Source organism: Orcinus orca, chromosome 10, assembly GCF_937001465.1.
Source record: "Orcinus orca chromosome 10, mOrcOrc1.1, whole genome shotgun sequence".
In the NCBI taxonomy this organism is placed as follows: domain Eukaryota; kingdom Metazoa; phylum Chordata; class Mammalia; order Artiodactyla; family Delphinidae; genus Orcinus; species Orcinus orca.
The window spans coordinates 67,220,358-67,241,879 of NC_064568.1; the positions used below are offsets into that span (position 1 = coordinate 67,220,358).

The 21,522-nt window shown below is 41.7% G+C and overlaps 1 protein-coding gene across 1 annotated transcript in view; it reads right to left on the reverse strand.

Moving 5' to 3' along the window:
• TCP11 (t-complex 11) overlaps nucleotides 1–460 on the reverse strand; it is a 29,379-nt gene extending 28,919 nt beyond the window's left edge. Inside the window, exon 1 of the mRNA XM_004267695.3 lies at nucleotides 329–460. Coding sequence (XP_004267743.1) covers nucleotides 329–452 — 124 coding nt within the window. The 5' untranslated portion in view covers nucleotides 453–460. The remainder of the gene's footprint in view (nucleotides 1–328) is intronic.
• Nucleotides 461–21,522: the final 21,062 nt, after the last annotated feature.

Below are 21,522 nucleotides of genomic sequence, written 5' to 3' on the forward strand. Positions count from 1 at the left end.
CATTTCCGTTCTTTAAAATCTACCCCAGGTGTCTGCCATTTTCCACCTACAAATTCAAAATAAAAGAATACAAAGCTGGCTCTGGACTGACTCAACCTCACATCTTGTCAGATTCAAGAAATCGCTCTTGGGTCACATCTTTCTCCAGGACTACAAACTCTGAAGATCTTCTGGTCAACAGAGGGCCTGGGGCCTGAAAGTAGAGATTGGGGGCGGGGGGAGGGGGAATGAGGAAAAAGGGGGATAGAGAAGTGCGGCGCCGCGGGCTCCTTCCCACCTGACCCACACTAAGCACCCCGAGGGCCGGGGCCGGCGGGTCTGGACCTACTGAAAGGGTGGTTCTTGGGGCTGCTCATGTCTTGCCGTGTCGGTCCTGAGGTTTCGGGCTTACAGGGCCCGCTCTCTGCATCGCCAGGGTCCTTCAGAGGAACGTTTTCCTCCACGTCCGTCATTTTGCTGATGGAATCTGGGTGGGGGAGAAATGGGGCGCTGTGGGCGGCGAGGAAGGGGGCTCTCCAACTACCGAAGGGGTCTGGGGCCCGGCCAATCGCGCCCGACCTGGACAAACTAAGAGGAGGGTGGACCGCTTCACCGTCTCTCGGGGACCGACATGGGCAGAGGAGACTGGAGGAACGGGGCTGGGGAATCACAGAGAAGTGAGTGCTGGCTCCGCAACCAGGAAACTGAGGCCAGAGGGGCGGCCTGCTCGCCCGAAACGCCCGCCCCAGGCCCACCCGGGCTCCAGCAGCAGGGGGAGCCCACGGCGCTCAAATTCCAAGCCCCTCACCTCCTCCACGGCGACCAACCACCACTGCGGAATCGGGCGGGCTCCGGCGCACCTCTAGACTGGGGCCGTACCACCGCGGCTGGGCAGCGAGGGGCGACGGCCGTGCGGGGCCGACCCGCGCGCACCCCCGCCGCCGTGCCATGGTGGGAGAGTCCGGGATTTGAACGTAAACCGCCGCCCGTCTCCGGGGCAACGGGGAGGGGCACGTGCCGGCCGCCGCCGGCTTCTCTGGTGGAAGCGGCCGGCTAGTGCCTCGGTCCTCGAGGGCTCGAAGCCTCCACAGGCCTTTGGTTAACTGGTCCCCGGGTCCCTTCCCTGCCTGACATCTCCCGCCCCCCACGAAAAAGATCACCTGAAACTAGTTAGGAAGGGAAGGAGCACCATGTTTTGTTTCTCTTCAGCCTGTTCATAAAACTTGAGAACCACACCCAGGCGGGTTGTTTCCTTAGCACATCCTGGGCCCATTGTGAGAGGTGGGCCCTTCTCCCATTCTCTAGGTGTGGAAGCTGAGAAACCGTGCCAGGTGCTTGTCGGAGCAGGCGCGGGGACTGGGAGGCAGTGTAGGCTCCTCCCACTGAATTCCTGGCCACGGGCTCATCTGTGGCTTGCGGGCTGATCCCGCCGCTCCAGGCCGCAGGTCACCAGCCTTTCTTGGTTCCTGGTCAGCTCTGTTGCCCCTGGAGTGATGTGAGGACCTGGAGTGACCCCTCCTCTCCAATCCCTGCACTTTGGGGGAAAAAATGAAAAGGAAGTTTCCGTTCCACATTCTCCCATGCTTCTTTATTACTTTGACTTGATTTCTTACCACAAAAGCTTACTTTAAAAATAAATAAATAAAAGATGAAAGTATTGCCTGTAAGAAACCAAGTTCTCATTATAACCCTTGCCTTGTTAGTGTGGAATGTGGATCTTTCTTGCACAACTCCTATAGTTTGAAGGGGAAAATTATGAAGAGATCCAAGAACATTTCTGCTTAAGAAAATCCACTTCACTCGGAGGCCCAGGCAGATAGGAGGGGAATGGCCTAGCAAATTTACTGTTTAGTCAGAGTATCTCAAATCAATACATACTAAACTTGCCCCTTCCTCCCCATCACCCTTTCCTAGTGTTTCCCTCAGGGATGTCAACTGTGAAGCAGGCTGGCCTACACCCCAAAGCCAGAAGTGGGAGGAAGTTGTCTGACTGCAGCAAAGAGTTAAATGAAAATATGATTCTTCATTATTACAGGGATATATTTAGATTGGGTTGTTGATTTCTCTATTAAAAAAAATTTTTTTTTCCAGAATTCTGTTTGGGCATTTTTATTTCTGGGAGAAAGTCTCCAGAATGACACCAGTTTGTTTTCCCACAAAAATGGCATTGCCATAAAACTTGCCCTGCTGATGCCTGAAATTATGAGAGTAGTTCATTCATATACATTACACAGCCCCTTTAAGCGTCCTCTTCTTACCCAAATTCTCTGGAAGGGGCAGTAGGAAGAAATAGCAGTGTGGGAGCATGTGGAAGAGGGGAGGAGACAGGCCAGAAGAGGAGGAAAGGATGGGGGTAGGAGAGACAGAACTGGACTTTTCTCAGGGTCAGCGTGGGGACAGCATTTCATGATCTTATCTTTAATAGTTTTCAGAACCAACTAGGCAAAAGTTAGAGGTTGAGGAGAATAGAAAGATGATGTGAGAGATAAACTCTCCTTCCCTTTGGGGTCTTAGTTAATAATAACTGATTTTTGTTTAATGATCTACAAAATGCTTTTACATTGCAAATGTAATGTATACGCTCTGCATGCAATCCTACCTGTTCAGTAGGCAAGGCAGGTGTTATATTGGACCATTTAATAGATGAGCAAGCTGGGGATCAGAGAGATTTCAGGGAGTTTCCAAAAGTCACACGGCAAGCAGGGTCTTGACTCTTGATCATATACTTTTTATTAATTCACACCACCTCCCTAACTCTGGCTGAGAAGCTATATAAAAAAGAAAATATAACTAACATATAATGGTACGGTAAGTCCCAGAATGGAGTACAAATAAGAATTGCTACTGGAGGTCAGAGAAAGGGTGAGAGACCTTCCAGATGTTTGGATCAGTTCAAACCCAGCCGTGAGCCAGAATCCTAAGCAAGACTGTGTAACCGATTTGGTCTTTAGAAATGGGTCTCTTGTTCAGCCTGGCTGCCCCCGCAACCTCAGGACCCCTCTTTAAACTCTCCTAATGGGTGAAAATGGATTTTCCACATATGTCCATTCTTTGGCAGGAGTGGCCCTCCTGAGTAACTCAACACCTTTACCCTATTTAAGTGCACATATTTCAAAAGACCCATAAGGCAAGTATTTCTCAAACAACCCAAGGGCAGAGGTAAAGGCCACGTTTCTGCTCACATCACAGTGTGCCCAAAGCTGTCCACCCCAGGGTTCCCCTTTTAAACTAAGATGTCATATGTTTGTTTTAACACTGAAGTCTATTTTCTCTCCTCAAATCTTTGAGTAGAATTCTTGTTCGAGGAGGAAGGGCTTCCTGTACTTGCTGGCACACCTCTGTACCCCTATGGGTGCATATACCCCAGGTTGAGAAGCAGTCTAAGGGAATTTTAGGCAGCAGCTAGAATTTTCCTACTTCTCCACCATTTCCCCACATATGTGCGCTTTAACCCAAGCACAATAGTACGATCTATCCTCATTTGTTAAATACTATCCTGTACACCACCCCACAAGAGCAAATTATACAGAAAGTTGATCTTACCGCAAAGACATTCTGAAAGAGGGGTGGATATAGAGAAGGATGTCAGAGAAGCACTCCTAGGTGGCTTTCTGTAAGAAGTAGAGAAGCACAGGGATTAAGAGGAATCCTGAATATGGATCCGCTAGCTAAAACAAAATAACAAAAACAAAAAATGCCTCATTTTACACAGAAGCATCTTAGGCTCAGTGAGGTTAAATGACTCTGCTAAGGTCACCACCAGTTTACAGAAAATTCAGGACTAGAACCCATATCACAGTCTGTTTATTCCATAATATATAGAGCTAAGCAAGAGTAAAAGCTAATACTGTAAATAAATATTTACATTTCCTAAAGAAAAATGTAAATGATAGACCATGGAATGGAAATAGTAAGAGATGATGTTAAATAGAGGCCTGGACTGCAAGTAGAGTAGAGTATACTGGAAGATAAACAGTCAACTAAAGTGGTAGGGACACATAAATACAGGGTGGGACATTTAAATGGAACCATTTGGAGTCGTGTAAACTGGGATCGACTTCATTATAACCTCCCTTATGGTACAGAACCACACGTCAAAACTATTTGCTTTAGTCTTTTGACAAATGTGTTTTCTTCGCAGAACCCAGGAGGAGGGTGAGAAGGGTCAAGGTAATCTGGGGGCAGTCCGGACGAGGCCCTTCAAAGCTCACAGGGAAGTGTGATGGATGGGAAACCATCACAGATCTTTTCAGGGAAGGGGGCTTAAAGAGAAGACAAAGAAGATGCTGGCAGCAGTGCTGACAGCCTCCTTCTCCAGTCCTGCTCCTTTCTGCGTCGGGGTCTTTGCACATACTGTCCCTTCCTCTAACCTCCGGTCACCTCACTGACTCCCTCTCATTCTTCAGGTCTAACTTACGAGGCCTAACTCCCTCACAGAACCTTCCATGGCCCTTGGTTAGCGTCACTCAGCACCCATTCCTTTTTCTTCGTAGCAGTCACCGCAGTTTGTCCTCACACATTTGTGCATGATGAGTAACTCCATCGGGAGACTGTAAGCTCTCTGAGAGCAGGAACTGTGTGGGCTTCATTCACAGAGTAGGTGCCCTGCCAATAACTGTCAAATGAACACACAGGCACAAACAGGAGAGGCAGCGGTGCTGAGGGGTCTCTCTGGGCCCAGTGTTGGTTATCAGTGTCTGTCTTTCTCTTTTTGTCTCACAGACATGTTTCCTCTCTTTCTGTGTCTCCTCTCTCCTTAGCTTCCTGTAAGTCTTTTAAACCAGCACAGGCAACGTCAGAGAGAAAAGGGAGGATGTTTAGGGTCCTGTGACAGGGGGTCCCCCTGAACTGGGAGGTGGCAGCAGGGGGCAGTGGCACCCCGGGAGTAACTTGCAGAGGCAGGCTTCTGCTGAGGGAGAGGGAGGCCCTCTCTCTCTCTCCCTCTGTAGAGCAAGCCAGGGTCAGCAGCAGCCCAAAGCCACAAAAACTGACTTTCAAAGTCCTCCTAAGAGCTGCATCTTTCGACTCCCCCAAACAATCGTGCCTTGTGCCCCAGGACACAGCGCGAGTTACACTTAAAGCAGTTTCCACAGAACCACATTCAGTTGGTTTTAAACTCTGGGGAAAGCTGGCAGCCTCTTTGTGGGTTTTTTTAAAAAACTAGTTAGAGGGACAATTAAACCTTTATGGGCCCCAGAATGTACCTATGCAGACATAAATAAGGATCATTCTTCATCACCGGAGAGAATCCACTTTCTGGCAACAGATATATTTTTCTGCCATCACAGGACAGAGTTGCGCTCACGACTGAGGGCCTTTGTGATTAGGGCAGGTGACAGGGGTCAGCGTGAGCAGAGTTAGAACTTGGACCCTAAGTTCTCAAAATGGACACATCGCAGGCCTCAGGCTTAGCTGTCTGAAATAAATCACAAACTCCCAAAGCCTTCCCAGAAAGCCGCCAGGATTTTAGGCCAAGAACACTCATCTTGCTTCCTCCTTGTGTTACTTTGGGCCAAAATGGTCCATTTGTCAAAGAGCCCTTACTTCTTTATTCCCACTCTTACAACACAATACAATGCATTCACATATTTACAGTGCAATGTCCTTGAACGTTTGGGATGGTTTTTTTTTTTTTAATCTAATAATATCATTAAATGCACCAGGGGGCTCTCTTCTTAAAGGAACCTTTGAGTAAAACTCCTTTGTTAAGTGAATCAGTCTTTTGTAAGGCAAATCATCAGCTACCAATTTGTTCTCCAAATCTGAGATTTCACATAAGAGATTTTCTTAAACCAGGCCCACTTTAGATGGTGGCCTGTGCATTTTCTTTTATTTTTCTGACTTGGGTAAAGACAAGCTTTTCCTGAATAGACATTATTGGACCAGGATGAAGGAATCTCAAACACTTGAGAAATAAATCAGTTTCAATCATTCCCGTCATCCATAATTCTTTAGAACCACCAGCCTAAAGCAAAGTATAATGATCTCCCGACAAAGAATTCAGCTGCAGATTTGAGGGCCAGTCTATTTGAAGTCAGTTTCAAAAGAAATGCAGAGAACAGGGTTTTTTTTTAAAGTTATTGTCTTTTTTTTTATTGTGGTAGAATACATAGCATAATATTTATCATTTTAACCATTTGTTAAGGGTACAATTCAGTGGCGTCAAATAAATTAAATCCACAATGTTGTGTAACCTTCACCATTATCTATACCCAAAACCTTTCATCATCCCCAACAAAAACTCTATACCCATTAAACAATAACTCCTCCTCCTCTCCTCCAACACCCCCTTCCTCAGCTCATGGTAACCTCTATTCTAGTTTCTGTCTCTATGAACAGAGAAAAGTTTTAAACTCCAGTTTTACTTTGGGGCTTTTTTTCTTCCCATGGTGTGGGGGGAGAATGGGGAAACCGTGGGCATTCTCTTTGCACCTTGGGGACTCTTCCCAGCGCTGCCTCCCCCCTCCCCGTTCCTCCAACAGTGTCTATGAGATGAAGCCGGAGCTCATTTGAACGGTTTAAACTTGCAGAGGGGCTGCAGCCCCCTGCGGGAACAAAAAGAGGTCACTGGGTCTGAGTCTCTGTTACAAGCTCAGGAATGGCAAGAATTTTCTGACTTCAATAGTCTGAGGAAGTAGGAACATGATGAGCTGGACGGCTGTTTTGGTGTCTGAAGCCTGCATGGAGCCCGCATGCGGCCCATGTTCAGTGCCCATTAGCTACAGAGTGAGTACCTGAGACCTGTCAGGGCTCAGAAAGGTGGGAATGCAAGAAGAGCCATGGAGGGCTCCCTCGGGCACCCTCAAATTCTATGCTATGGAATTTCTCAGATTGAAAAACACTGGCTAAACCACTCATAACCCCTGCAGAACCTATATCTCTTGTACCCATTTGTGGCTAACAGATGCACACTCAGAATGACTCACATCCTTCAGTTTGGGTTTTACTTTGCTCACGATGCTTGGAAAGTCTCAAAGGAGCTAGTCTCCTCACCTCTGCCCACCCCCCTTCCCCAGAGCACAACTCAGGATAACAGGAGACTTGGCTTTTGAAATCTGATTAATTGTTTCAAGAACTACATAGAGCCTTGCCTCACCAAGCCCGGGGCTGTGAGCCTGCCAGGGGCCCTTAGGACAACTGGGGCAAAGTGATTCCGCGGCACAGAGAACCATGAGCCGTGGGGCGGTGGAAGGGGAATCCCCTCAAAAACAGGAGGCCTGAATTCCTTCTGCTGCCCATGTGCTGGTGACCCTGGGCAAGTCACTTCACAGCTCTGGCCTCATTTCTCTTAAGCTGGGTGGAAGTGCTCCCCAACTATGAGAATTTGTGGGAAGTGGAAGAGAAGCAAGGCTTTCTGATAATCTGGAATTCTTGAAACAGGAAACAGCTGTTGCCCATAGGTGCTGATATTAATGGAAAGAATGGCTGCAGAGAGGCGGAGGAGGAAACTTGGGGGAAGGAGAGAGTGGATGGGTATATTTTAGATTTCTTTTAGGACAGGTTGAGAATGAAGTTTTGGTTGGATCTTTGTGAGAAAATATTCAGCAGGCAGGTGGAAAGAAGCAGCTGGAATTTTTAAGGAGAGAGATTGAGACTAACTGATAACAAGAATGGTGTTAGGAGTCATGGTTGATAGATGAAATAGTAATAATACCAGACAACACATACCAAGTGCTTACGACGTGCCAGACCCTCAGGGAGCCCTTCACACAGATATGTGACTCTCATTCTCACAACCACCCCACGACAAAGATGGTACTTTTACACCCACTTTACAGATGAGGAGAACTTAAGTATCCTGCCCAGGGTCACACAGTGAATATGTAGTAAGACAGGGATTGAACCCAGGGAATCTGACCTCAGAGTTCTTGACCAGTCTTTCTTATCACCTCCTGAAAAGTGGAGGTGTTGAAGCAAACAAGGAAAGCAATGCAGATGGAGGACAGAACCTTGACAAACACCTGTAAGTGGTACGCCCATTCTTGATCAGCTGTGACCTAAAATCAGATTCTGAGAAGATGAAGGAGTGGGTCAGAAACAACCCAGGTGTCCCTCCTAATGTGGTCAATTAGACTGGCTCTGCACATGTAAGTAATAACATTGAGCACTCACTATGTGCCAGGCACTGTACTAAAAGGCATCACATACATTCTCATTCAGTCCTCTCACAAATCCTATAAAGAAGGTATTATAGCGCCCATTCTACAGGAAAGGAAACAGGTTCCAAGAGCTTAAGGGACTTACCCAGCTAGTAAGTCTCAGAGACAGGAACTTAAAACCAAGCTGCATGCTTCTGGAGCCAGCTCTAGAATTGCCTCCCCCAAGCAGTCTTTCCCGCCTGCCCCTCAACAGTCATGCAATGAAACCTCTGAATATTTCTTATACGTTTTCTATAAGATGACTCCCTTTAATTACTTTATAGTTGAAACCAGTATCTTAAGTCAGTGCTTCCAGAAGTTGCCAAAGGGTTATCAGCTGCCTTGAACCAATGTTGAAATTTACTACGTGAATATTCGGATTAATAGAACCCAACTAGAATAATGCAGAGCCTCTTATTTCTGGTTCCTGAGACACGCCCAGCTCATTCCTACCACACCCAGTTCCATGGAGAACCCTGATTGGGGGGGGAAAAAAAAAAATCCCATCTCCATTACAGTGATTGGTTCAGAGAGAGCATGTGACACAAGTCAGGCAAATAAGGCACAAGGAGAGGTCAGCTAGAGGCTTCCGGCAACGTTCTTCATCAGCCTGTTTCATCACACACCGTTAGGGAAGGGAGAGTCTCTCTCCTGGATTTTGACTTTGTCTTCCCAGGGTGGGAGGCCGGGAACTGTCCCTGACCGCCATCTTAATACCAGCTTCACTGCACAGAGAGTCTCGGGGAACCCCTGAAACCCCTGCCTAAGATTCCCAAGCATCAAGCCAATACATTACTTATCATTTAAGCTGGTTCGACTTGGGATGCCTGCAGCTCCCAACTCCCACTGGAATACAAGCAGCATGAAGGCACAAGCCATGTCTGCCTCCTTCACTGCTGTGTCCTGAGCCCTTCCTATAGAATTAAGCACGGAGAGAGAACTCATTATAGTTGAATGAGTGAGTGATAGAAGCATAGACCTAATATAGGCTCAGAGGAGCCTATAGCTATAGCTAGCAAACACTTTTTAAATCACCTAATCCACGTCTTCTCTCTTTTCTACTCTATGGTGAGAAAAGAAGCAAGAGTTGCAGTGTTAGAAAGGTTAATAGTTGCCCCTCTAATTAGGGCAGGCAGCCTCTAACGCCCATAGTGAGGATCTTCAATCTCTGTGAGGCAAGCCCTCAGGGGGGATTTGATGCCTTGCACAGTCCAAGTTGGAGAACTAGACACCAGGAAGGGCTAGGCCCCCAGGCTAAATAAAACTTCACCATCAGTTGATTATAGAAATAGGGACTCAGTTAAAAAAAAAATACAAATTTTTATATTAAGATTTTTTTTAAGTACAAAAATACCTTTGAGTGTAATAGTTGGTTGGTTGATGTTTAACGTCGGCTATTTTTCATGAGCAAATTAAAGGAAATACATGGTTCTAACTCTACGGGCCTTTAACATGGAAAGCTCCATCTGCATCCCTCTTTGCATATAGGGCTGAAACTACCCACAGCTTCCTTTGCTGGGGACACACGTCTCTAAAAATCCAAACTTACAAAATGAAAGACATGTAGCATTGGTAGACTTCATGACTCCCTTACACTGCAATCCAGAATTCTTGTCTATACTTTTTACATAATATTTTGTTTCTTTTTAAAATCAACTTTATTGAGGTATCATTTCCATGAATAAAATTCACCAATTTTAAGCATACATTTTGATGAGTTTTGACAAATATCTATACCAGGGAACCACCACCACCACCACAGTTAAATAGAATACCTCCCTCATACCCAGAAGTTTCCTTGTGCCCATCTCCTTATCCCAGTCCCCAGGCAACCATGGGTCTGCTTTCTGTCACTATAGATTAGTTTTACCAGTTCTGAAACTTCATATAAATGGAGTTATACAGTATACAGTTATATTAGTCAGCTAGTAAAATACTGCAGACTGGGAGGATAAAACAACAGAAATTTATTGTCTCACAGTTCTAGAGGCTGGAAGACCAAGATCAAAGTGTCAACAGGTTTGGTTTCTCCTAAACCCTCTCTCTCTTTGACAGATGACCTCCTTCTCTCTGTGTCCCTATATGGCCTTTCTCTGTGTGGGCACATCCCTGGTGTCCCTTCCTCTTTTTATAAGGACACCAGTCCTATTGGATTAGGGCCCCATCACCCTTATGAGCTCATTTAACCTTAATTACCTCTTTAAAGGCCCTGTCTCCAAATAAAGTCATATTGGTTAGGGCTTCAACATATGAACCTGGGGACACAATTCAGTCCATAACAGTAGTCTTTTGTGTCTAACATCTATGACGCAGCATAATGTCTGTGTGATTCACCCATTTTTGTGGCATTTATCAGTTTTTTCCTTTTTATTGTAGAGTGTTAGTCCATTCTATGAATATATTACAGTTTTTTATCCATGTATCTGATGGTGGATATTTGGCTTATTTCTAGCTCTTGACTTTGTGAACAAAGCTCCTATAAATATTCTAGTGTCTTTTTGTGGACACATGTTTTAATTTTTCTTGGGTAAATACCTAGGAGTGGAATTGCTAGATAATATGGTAAGTTTGTTTAATTTTATAAGAAACTGCCAAACATTTCTCCCAAGTGGTTGTCTCATTTTACATTTCTACCAGCAGTATACAAAAGTTTCCATTGTTCCACATCCTTACTAATACTTGGTATTGTCGATCTTTTCTTTTTTTTTTTTTTTTTTCTGTTAAGCCATTCTGGTAAGGGTGTAGTGGTTTCTCACTGTGGTTTTAATTTGCATCTTCTTGATGACTAACAATGCTGAGCATCTTTTTTTGTGCTTATTTGTCATTCAGATTCCTCCTCTGGTGAAGTGTCTGTTCACATCTCTTGCTTACTGTAAAAATTGGGTTGTTTTCTTATTGTTGAGTTGTAAGAGTTCTTTACATATTCCACATACAACTCCTTTATCAGTTATATGCTTTGCAAATATTTTTCTCCCACTCTGTGACTTTCATTCTCCTAACAGTGTCTTTCATATAGAAGAAATTTTCATTTTCATTAAGTCTGGTTGATCAATATTTCTTTATGGATCATGCTTTTGCTGTCATGTTGTCTTGAATAAAGAGTTTTACTTCTTCCTTTCCAATATGGATGCCTGTTTTTTTCTTGCCTTATTGTACTGGCTAAAACCTTTAGTACAATGTTGAATAGAATTGGTGAGAGGAGGTATCCCTGTCTTGCTCCTCATCTTGGAGGGAAAGCATTAAGTTTCACCATTAAGTATGATGTTAGCTGTAGGTTTTTCACAGATGCTTTTTATGAGGTTGAGGAATTTCCTAGTTTGCTTAGTTTTTAATGTGGAATGGATGCTGTATTTTTGTCAAAATTATTTTCTGCATCTATTAAGATAATCGTATGTTTTTTCTTTCTTTCTTTGTTAATAACATGAATTATATTGATTTTCAAATGTTAAGTCAACCTTGCCTTCCTAGAATAAATCTCACTTGGTCATGATGTATTTTGTCTCTTTATATATTGATCTTATTTGCTAAAATCTTGTTTGGAAATTTTGCATCTACGTTCACAAGGAATATTGGTCTGTAGTTTTATTTTCTTATAAATTAGTATCAGGGTAATACCAGCTTCAGAATGACTTGGGAAGTTTTTCTCCTCTTCAGTTTTCTGAGTTTGTATATAATTGGTATTTTTTTTCTCCTTTAAATATTTGCAGAATTCACCAGTGAAGCCATCTAGGCCTGGAGTTTTCTTTGGGGGAAGGTTTTAAGTTGCAAATTCAATTTCTTTAACAGATACTGGGGACTTTCCTGGTGGCGCAGTGGTTAAGAATCCGCCTGCCAATGCAGGGGACACAGGTTCGAGTCCTGGTCCGGGAAGATCCCACATGCCGCAGAGCAACTAAGCCCGTGTGCCACAACTACTGAGCCTGCGCTCTAGAGCCCGCGAGCCACAACTACTGAGCCTGTGAGCCACAACTACTGAAGCCCACGCGCCTAGAGCCCATGCTCCACAACAAGAGAAGCCACTACAATGAGAAGCCCACGCACCACAACAAAGAGTAGCCCCTGCCACCACAACTAGAGAAAGCCCACATGCAGCAACGAAGACCCAACACAGCCAAAAATAAAAATAAATTAATTAATCAATTTAAAAAAAAAAAGATACTGTGCTATTCAGGTTACCTATTCTCTTTAAGTGAGTTTTGATAGTTTGTCTTAGGAATTTGTCTGTTGCATATAAGTTGTCTAATTTATTGTTCATTGTTGACATAGGCAAAGTTGTTCATAATATTCCCTTATTATCTTTTTTTACCTGTAAAATCTGTAGTGAGGTCACCTCTCTCATTACTAATATTGGTAATTTGTGTCTCCTCTCTTTTTTCCTGATCTAACATGGTTAATATTTATCAGTATTATTGATCTTCTCAAAGAACTACCTTCTGGCTTCATTTTTCTTCATTGTTTTGTTGTATTTTATTTCATTAATTTCTGCTCTGATCTTTACTATTTCCTTTCTTCTGCTTATTTTGGGTTTCATTTGCTCTTCTTTTTCTAGTTCCTTAAAGTGGAAGCTGAGATGATTGATTTGAAACCTATTTAGTACCAAATAAGTAGCAGCCCACAAATTCTGACATGTTGGGTTTTCATTTTCAGTCCATTCAAAATACATTCTAAATACATCCCTTTTATATTTTTTATTTGACCCTTGGTTATTTATAAGTGTGTTATCAAGTTCCCAAATATTTGGAGATTTTTCCAAGAATCTTTCTGTTATTAATTTTCTAATTTAATTCCATTGTGATGAGAGGACAAATTTTTTATGACTTGAATTTTTAAAGTTTATTGAAACTTACTTTGTAATCCAGAATATGGCCTATTTTGGTAAATGTTCCATGTGCATTTGAAAATAATGTACATTCTGCTGTTGTTGGATAGAGTGTTCTATAAATGTCAGTTAGGTCAAGTTGACTGATGGTGTTTGTCTTCTATACCCTTGATTATTTTCTCCCTACTTGTATATCAATTAATAAGAGAGAGCATTGAAATCTCCTATTATAATTGTTATTTGTCTATTTCTCCTTGCAGTTCTATCAGTTTTTGCTTCACATATTTTGAAGCTCTGTTATTAGGTGCACAAACTTTTAGAATTAAGTCATCTTGATGAATTGCCCACTTTATGATTATAAAATGATCTTCTTTATACCTGGAAACATTCTTTGATCTGAAATTTACTTTGTCTGACGTTAATATAGCCACTACATGTTTCTTTGTTTGTTTGTTTCACAACTATTTTTAATCTAATAATATATCATAGACATCTTTCCAAGACATAGCCATCTTTCTTGAGATATAATTGACATATAACATTATACTAGTTTCAGGGGTACAACATTTTGATTTGATATACATATATATTGCAAAATGATCACCACAATAAATCTAGTTAACATTCATCACAAATTTTCTTTCTTGTGATGAGAACTTTTAAGATCTACTCTCTCAGCAACTTTCAAATATACAATACAGTATTATTATTAAGTATGGTCACCGTGATGTACATCACATCCTCAGGTCCATCTTTTCGTTTGATTAGTGTTAGCATGATATATCTTTTTACACCATTTTACTTTCTGACATATCTGTGTTTTTATATTTAAAGTGTATTTCTTATGATATGGAGAAAAGGGAACCCTCCTACACTGCTGATGGGAATGTAAGTTGGTGCAGCCACTGTGGAAAACAGTATGGAGGTTCCTCAGAAAACTAAAAATAAAATTAGCATATGACCCAGCAATCCTACTCCTGGGCATATATCCAGTCAAAACTATAATTCAAAAAGATACATGCAACCCTATATTCATAGTAGCACTATTCACAATAGCCAAGACATGGAAACAACCTAAATGTCCATCGACAGATGAATGGATAAAGAAGATGTGGTACATATACACGATGGAATACTACTCAGCCATAAAAACGAACAAAATAATGCCATTTGCAGCAACATGGATGCAACTAGAGATTATCATACTAAGTGAAGTAAGTCAGAAAGAGAAAGACAAATACCATGATACCACATACAGGGAATATAAAATATGACACAAATGAACCTATCTATGAAACAGAAACAGAATCACGGACATAGAGAACAGACTGGTGGTTGCCAAGGGGGAGGGGGTTGGGGGAGGGATGCAGTGGGAGGTTGGGGTTAGCAGATGTAAGCTTTTATATATAAAATGGATAAACAACAAGGTCCTACTGTGTAGCACAGAGAACTATATTCAATATCCTATGATAAACTACAATGGAAAAGAATATAAAAAAATAAAGAGTGCATATATATATATATATATATATATAAAACTGAAAAAATAAAGTGTATTTCTTATAAGCACCATATAATTTGATCTTGCTTTTTTATCCAATCTAACAATCTCTGCCTTCTAATTAGAGCATTTAGACCATTTTTTTTTTTGTAAGCTCAAAGAATTATGTGAATTTTTTTGTTTGGTTTGGTTTGGTTTTAATTACGATAAAATATACATAACATAAAAATTACCATCTTAACCATTTTAAGTATACAGTTTAGTGGTGTTAAGTATATTCACATTGTTGTGCAAACAATCTCTAGGACTTTTTCATCTTGCAAAACTGAAACTCTATACCCATAAACAATAACTCCTCATTTCTCCCTCCCCCAACCCCCAGCAACCACCATTTTACTTTCTGTTTGATGTGTTTGGCTACTCTATTTACCTCATATAAGTGAAATCATACAGTATAGACCATTTCCTTTTTCTTAAATTTATTTTTTATTGAAGTATAGTTGAATTACAATGTGTTAATTTGCTGCTGTACAGCAAAGTGACTCAGCTATACCTATATATATTCTTTTTCATATTCTTTTCCATTATGGTTCTTCACAGGACATTGAATATAGTTCCCTGTGCTATATAGTAGGACCTTGTTGTTTATCCATCCTATATATAATAGTTTGCATCTGCTAATCCTGAACTCCCAATCCAACCCTCTCCCACTCCCCTCCCCCTTGGCAACCACCAGTCTATTCTCTCTGTGCCCGATTCTGTCTGTTTCATAGATAGATTCATTTGTTAGACCATTTACTTTTTTTTTTTTTTTTTTTTTGTGGTACGCGGGCCTCTCACTGTTGTGACCTCTCCCGTTGCGGAGCACAGGCTCCAGACATGCAGGCTCAGCGGCCATGGCTCATGGGCCCAGCCGCTCCGCGGCATGTGGGATCTTCCCGGACCGGTGCACGAACCCGTGTCCCATGCATCGGCAGGCGGACTCTCAACCACTGTGCCACCAGGGAAGCCCAGACCATTTACTTTTAATGTGATTATTGATATGGTTAGGTTTGTCTACCATTTTGCTATTTGTTTTACATTTGTTCCATTTCTTTCTTTGTTTCCTTTTTTCTCTTTTTATGTGTTCTTTTGGATTAATTGAGTATTTTTATGATTCCATTTTATTTCCTTTGTTCGCTTAGTAGCTATAATTCTTTGTTTTGTTATTTTAGTGGTTGTTTTGAGGTTTATGGTATTTATATCTTAACACAGCCTGCCTTTAATTGATATTATACCACTTCACATATAGTATAAGAACCTTACTATAGAATATGTCCATTTCCCCCCTCTTGGCCTTTAAGCTTTTATTGTCACACTTTTTACTTACACATGTGAAATAAACCACACAATCCATCATAATTTTTGTTTAAGCAGTCAGTTATCTTTTTAAAAATATTTATTTATTTATCTTGCCTGTGCCAGGTCTTTGTTGCTGCATGTGGGAGCTTCGCTGCAGCATGCAGGATCTTTTTTTTTTTTAGTGCGGCACGCGAACTTCTTAGTTGCCGCGTGCAGACTCCTAGTTACAAGTATGCATGTGGGATCTAGTTCCCCAACCAGGGGTCGAAACTGGGCCCCCTGCATTGGGTGTGTGGAGTCTTAACCACTGGATCACCAGGGAAGTCCCAAAGTCAGTTATCTTTGAAAGAGACATACAAGGTTAAAAAAAAACACGTATTTTACCCATGGGGTTAACTTTTCCAGTGCTCTTCATTCCTTTGGGTAGATCCATGTTTCCGTCTGGTATCATTTTCCTTCTGCCTGAAGGATTTCCTTTAACATTTCTTAGAGTACACTTCTGCTGGCGGTGAATTCTTTCGGGTTTTGTATGTCTGAAAAGATCTGTATAGTACCTTTTTTTTTTTTTGGCTGCACCACGTGTCTTGTGGGATCTTATTTTCCGGACTAGGGATTGAACCCACATCTTTGGCAGTGACAGTGCAGAGTCCTAACCACTGGACCACCAGGGAATTTCCAATACCTTCATTTTTGAAGATTTTTTTTTTCTGGGTATAGGATTTAGATTGAGAGGTTTTTTTTTGTTTGTTTTCTTTCAGGATTTAAAATATTTTGCTCCACTGTCTTCTCACTTGTACTGTTTCCAGTGAGAAAACTGCAGCTATCCTTATATTTGTTTTTCTCCATATAATGTGTCTTTTTTTTCTCTGGCTGCTTCAATGATGCTCTTTTTTATCCCAGGTTTTGAGAGTTTGGATCAAATATGAGTTGGTGTAGTTCTCTTTCAGGTTTTTTTGTATTGCACATGGGGCTCATTGAGCTTCTTGGATCTGCGAGTTTATAGTTTTCATCAAATTTAGAAAAATTTTGGTCATTACTTCAAGTGAATTTTCTGTCCTCCAGCCTCATTTTCAGGGACTCCAATTATATACATTAGGCTGCTTGAAGTTGTCTAATCGTGCATAGATGCTCTTTTCAGTTTTTAAACTTTTTTTTCCCCTGTATGCTTAATTTTGAATAGTTTTTGTTGTTATGTCTTCCTGTTCACTAAAATTTTCTTCTGCAATGTCTAATCTGCTATTATTCTTAACCAGTGTGGTTTTCATCTCACTTGTGTAATTTTCATCTTGAAAAGTTTGGTTTAAATCTTTTTTATAACATACATCTTTTTGAACAAATGGAGTACAGTTATAATAGCTGCTAATTATAATATCTGTGTTGTTCTGGGTCAGTTTTGATTTATTTTCTTCCTCATTATGGGTCACATTTTGCATGTCTGATCATCTTTGTTTACATGCCAGACATTGTGAATTTTACATTGTTGGGTGCTGGATATTTTGGTATTTCTACAAATATTCTTGACATTTGTATGGGAGCTAGATTACTTGGACACAGTTTGATCCTTTTGGTCTTATTTTTGAGAATCGTCAGGTAGGACCAGAGCCATGTTTAATATAGGGCTAATTATTCCCCATTACTGAGGCAATACCCTTTTGAGTATTCTACCCAATGCCCCATGATTTATGAAGTTTTCCAGTCTGCCTGGTGGTGATTAGACACTGTTCCCAGCTCTGAGTGAACACCTCTCATCTTCTCTAATCTTTTCAGATCTTCTTTCCCCTGCCTTGGATAGTTTCCTCAAACTCATGGGTCGATCATGCTGAATACTTGAGGGAGACCTTCTGCAGATCTCCAGACCTCTGCAGCTCTCTTTCTCTTGGTACTCTGTCCTGCAAATTCTGGCCACCTTGGTCTCCCCAAACTTTTAGCTCTGTCCTCAGGCAGAGAATTCTCAACTCAGAGAATCGGCTGAGCTCTGCCTGGGTTTTCCCTCCCTGTGCTACAGCCTGGAAACCCTCATAAGGCAGAAAGCTTGGGCAATTGTAGGGCTTACTTACCTTGTTTGTTTTCCTCTCTCAGTAACTGTCCTTCATTGCCTGAAATGGTTTGAAAACCATTGTTTCATATATTTTGTCTGTTTGTCTGTCTTTTTGGTTGTTTCATGGAAGAGAGTATACCCAGTCCCTGTTGCTCCTTGGCTGGAAGTGAAAGTCCTTCTTTCCATTCAAATCCTTTCTTATCTTTTGTTGCAGGTAGAACAGTGCTGGGCACATGGTTGGTTCATTCACTGAATGCTTCTTGAATTAATTCATCTTTGTAAGTAATGATATCCAAGCAAAAGTTTTTCAGAAATTCAATTGTCAATGACTGGGTTAATTTTTTAAGTGTTTAATAATAAATTATTGTAATTCTTACTCAAATGAAGACCAAAGTAATTTATGAAATTGCACAGAGGCAGATTAAAATTTTTTTTAGAAACACGCTATACAGAAACGTTTTTGAAATGCTTGCTTCACATGTACCTGCTTTTATTTATTTATTTTAAATTGTTTTCTAACTTATAGAAAATGAAAAATATGAGGTCAATACACCAATAGTAAAAACCATATTTATTTATTTATTTATTTTAATAACCAAAATAGTTTATATTATAACTTAAAATTCTTTCACATAAACAACAACAAACTGTAATTAATGCTTTCTACACTCTTAGGAAAAGGACATTAAAAATTCTGGACATTCCGCCTGCCGATGCAGGGGACACGGGTTCATGCCCCGGTCCAGGAGGATCCCACATGCCGCGGAGCGGCTGGGCCCGTGAGCCATGGACGCTGAGCCCGCGCGTCCGGAGCCTGTGCTCCGCAACGGGAGAGGCCACAACAGTGAGAGGCCTGCATACCGCAAAAAAAAAAAAAAAAAAAAATTCTGGACATTAATTGCATTCCTTTAATTTCCACATTTCACATTTGCTACCTATAATTTCACTAAGATTTATTTCAACTGTGTTTTATAAAGCATTTCACTTTGTAAATGATTATTCTAGAATTGCACTTGCTGGCATGTAGTTACTGAGCACTTGGAATGTGCTGGTTCAAACGGAGATGTGCTATAAATGGAAAACTTGCCAGATTTGGGGGACTTAGTATGAAAAAAAGAATGTAAGAACCCAATTTTTATATTGTTATTTTAGATATATTACATAAATTACCAAAATTAACTTCATTTCTTTTTATCTTTTTAAATATGGCTACTGGAAAATGTAAAATTACCTGTGGCTCGCACCATCCTTCTACTGGACAGCACTGGGCCAGAACATTTGCAAACAAAGTAGCTACACCTTTAACTTACCAGTTATCTTGTATGCCCACTATCTGCTTTTGGAAATGAAATTGTAAAATAAAAGAATAATCTGGCTACCTTTATGCATGCTTTTAATTTTTTCCAGTGAACATATATTTACTTTTTAAATGAAGTAAAAATGTTATATTCTGTTTATAACCTTAAAGTTACAAAAAAGGGACTGACATTTAGGACATGTAGCATGAAAGATTAAAACAGTGAATAAATCAAATTCCCCTATTACTTGGGAAATATATTTTGCACTTTTATATCAGGTGCAAAATGAGGCACCTAGAGGTAGGAGTGGAAATCTGGGAGAACACGAGAGTTCACTCCCTATCTACTTGTACATTACAACTCTCATCAAAATGATCACGGAAACGCCTCTACTCTGATGACTGTCCGAGCCTCTGTGCTCACTCACATCCCTCCCTGTGTCTCTGTGGGAAAGAGGAGCTGTCCTTCTGGCCAGGAGTTAAGAATACACACTTAGTCAATGATAAAAACCATATTTATTGTCACTCCCACAGTCTCCCTGAATGCTTGGCACAGAGTAAGCACTCGATATTTAAAGAATGATTGAATGAATAGAACACTTTTGGGGTAGAATACTTTCTAATTCACCAAACAATATTACTTTGTTTCAGTGACATCTCTATCAACATACCTAACCCCCCATATTATAAATTGAGGCTCTATTTATCCATGCCTCTTCTGGTCTCTTCACAATTCACTCTGTTGCCCCACTTTGTAACATTATTTTGTCAGATGAAGTTAACACACATCAATATTTCTTTCTCTATAAGAGAGGCTGACATTTGGATTTGGAAATCTTAATTGAAGAGGTTTTGCTTATACTCTTAGAAGCATCAGACTTGCATAACACTCTAACTTCTAGCTTAAGTCTTGTGGATTCTTGGGGCTCTACCCCTAGCCCCCGCCTCAAGTTCTCCCTACATCCGTTATTCCCTCTGTGGCCCAGCCAAATCTTGCACATCCTTCAAGCACAGCCTAAGCCTTCCTTCTTCTGTGACGCATTCTTCCAGCACAGCGATCTCGCCCTTCTGCCTGCTCCCTATAGAACTTAATTGTCTTTTCCATTCACTTGGTACCTAATCAACCATACTGCCTTGTCATACTCTTTGTGTTTATGTGGGAATTCTATCTCAACCAGCTTGTAACCACTTTCAGAACAGAGGCTCACATGTGCTTAGCAGAGTCATAATAATAATCATCATAATAATAGCAATAACCAACATACTATGTGCCAGGCCTGTTCAAAGAGCTCTTTATGAATGATTTAATTAATCCTCACCTCACTCTTAGGGAGTGGTGCTATCATTACGTCACTTTCTAGGTAAACAAGCTGAGGCCAGGAGGGTTAGGTCACTTGCCCGCGGTGGCCGGCAGAGCCAGGATTCCAATCAAGCGTTGTGGATCCAGAGCCTGAGCCCTCCACTGCTGCACTGTGCGTGGCACTGGGGATGCAGTAGGTGCTGAATGCATTTCTGTTGGATGAATGAAAACACAGAGGTTTGGCCTGTGCAGGAGGGAAATCTCCAGCAGAAGCCCTGTTCTATAACTCTCATTGTTTTGATGTTTCCTATCACTACTCCTACATCGTTGCTGTTATTTCAGAAGTGAGATCCTGTGTGGTCCAGGAGGAAAAAGAGGATAGAAGTGAGATGCCTACACCCCTCTCCTGCCTTCCTCCCTTGCAGGTTGGGCAAAGAGCGAGTTGGGACAGTTTTTTCTGCCACCCCCTAGCTCTCAGAGCCAGCCAGCAAACTGGAGCAGGGGGAAGCAGAAAAGGGAGGTGTTGAGGGGGACGGGTAGCGCCATCCTCAGGATCCCTAGTTTCTGGGGCCCATGCCTCCCAAGGCTCAGTCAACCGGATGTGCCTTTAGCTTGCCGGAATCTGGCCGGATTTAGAGAGATAAGATCAATCTGACCCTTAATTCCCCAAATGTAATTTATGGGCTTGCCTTCTGTGTGCCGCAACACGTCTGGCTATCCGAAATCTGGTAATTATTTATGTAAACACAGCATCCTGCCTTTGTGGATAATTGGACTTGAACAGCAAGAAGCGGGGACTCATACGGTTGGGACCGTGCTGAAACCCTCCTTTTGAAAACACTTACCTGAGCCTTTGAAATCATCCCTGTGGTTCATGGATAGCTTTAACCAGACATGCCACTCCCCACAAAGAAAATTTTTTTTGGCTTCTTCCTTCAGCAGGCCTGAGCAAATTTATTCCCAAACACTACCAGGTTTTGTAGGTCTTCTCAGAGAATGGGGTAAAGACACCCCAACCATCTTGGTGGGACCCAAACTGAGAGGACAGGAGCCCTGGGGTGGAGGCCTCCACAGATCTCCTCATTGTCTGTTGGAACATGAATTTTATA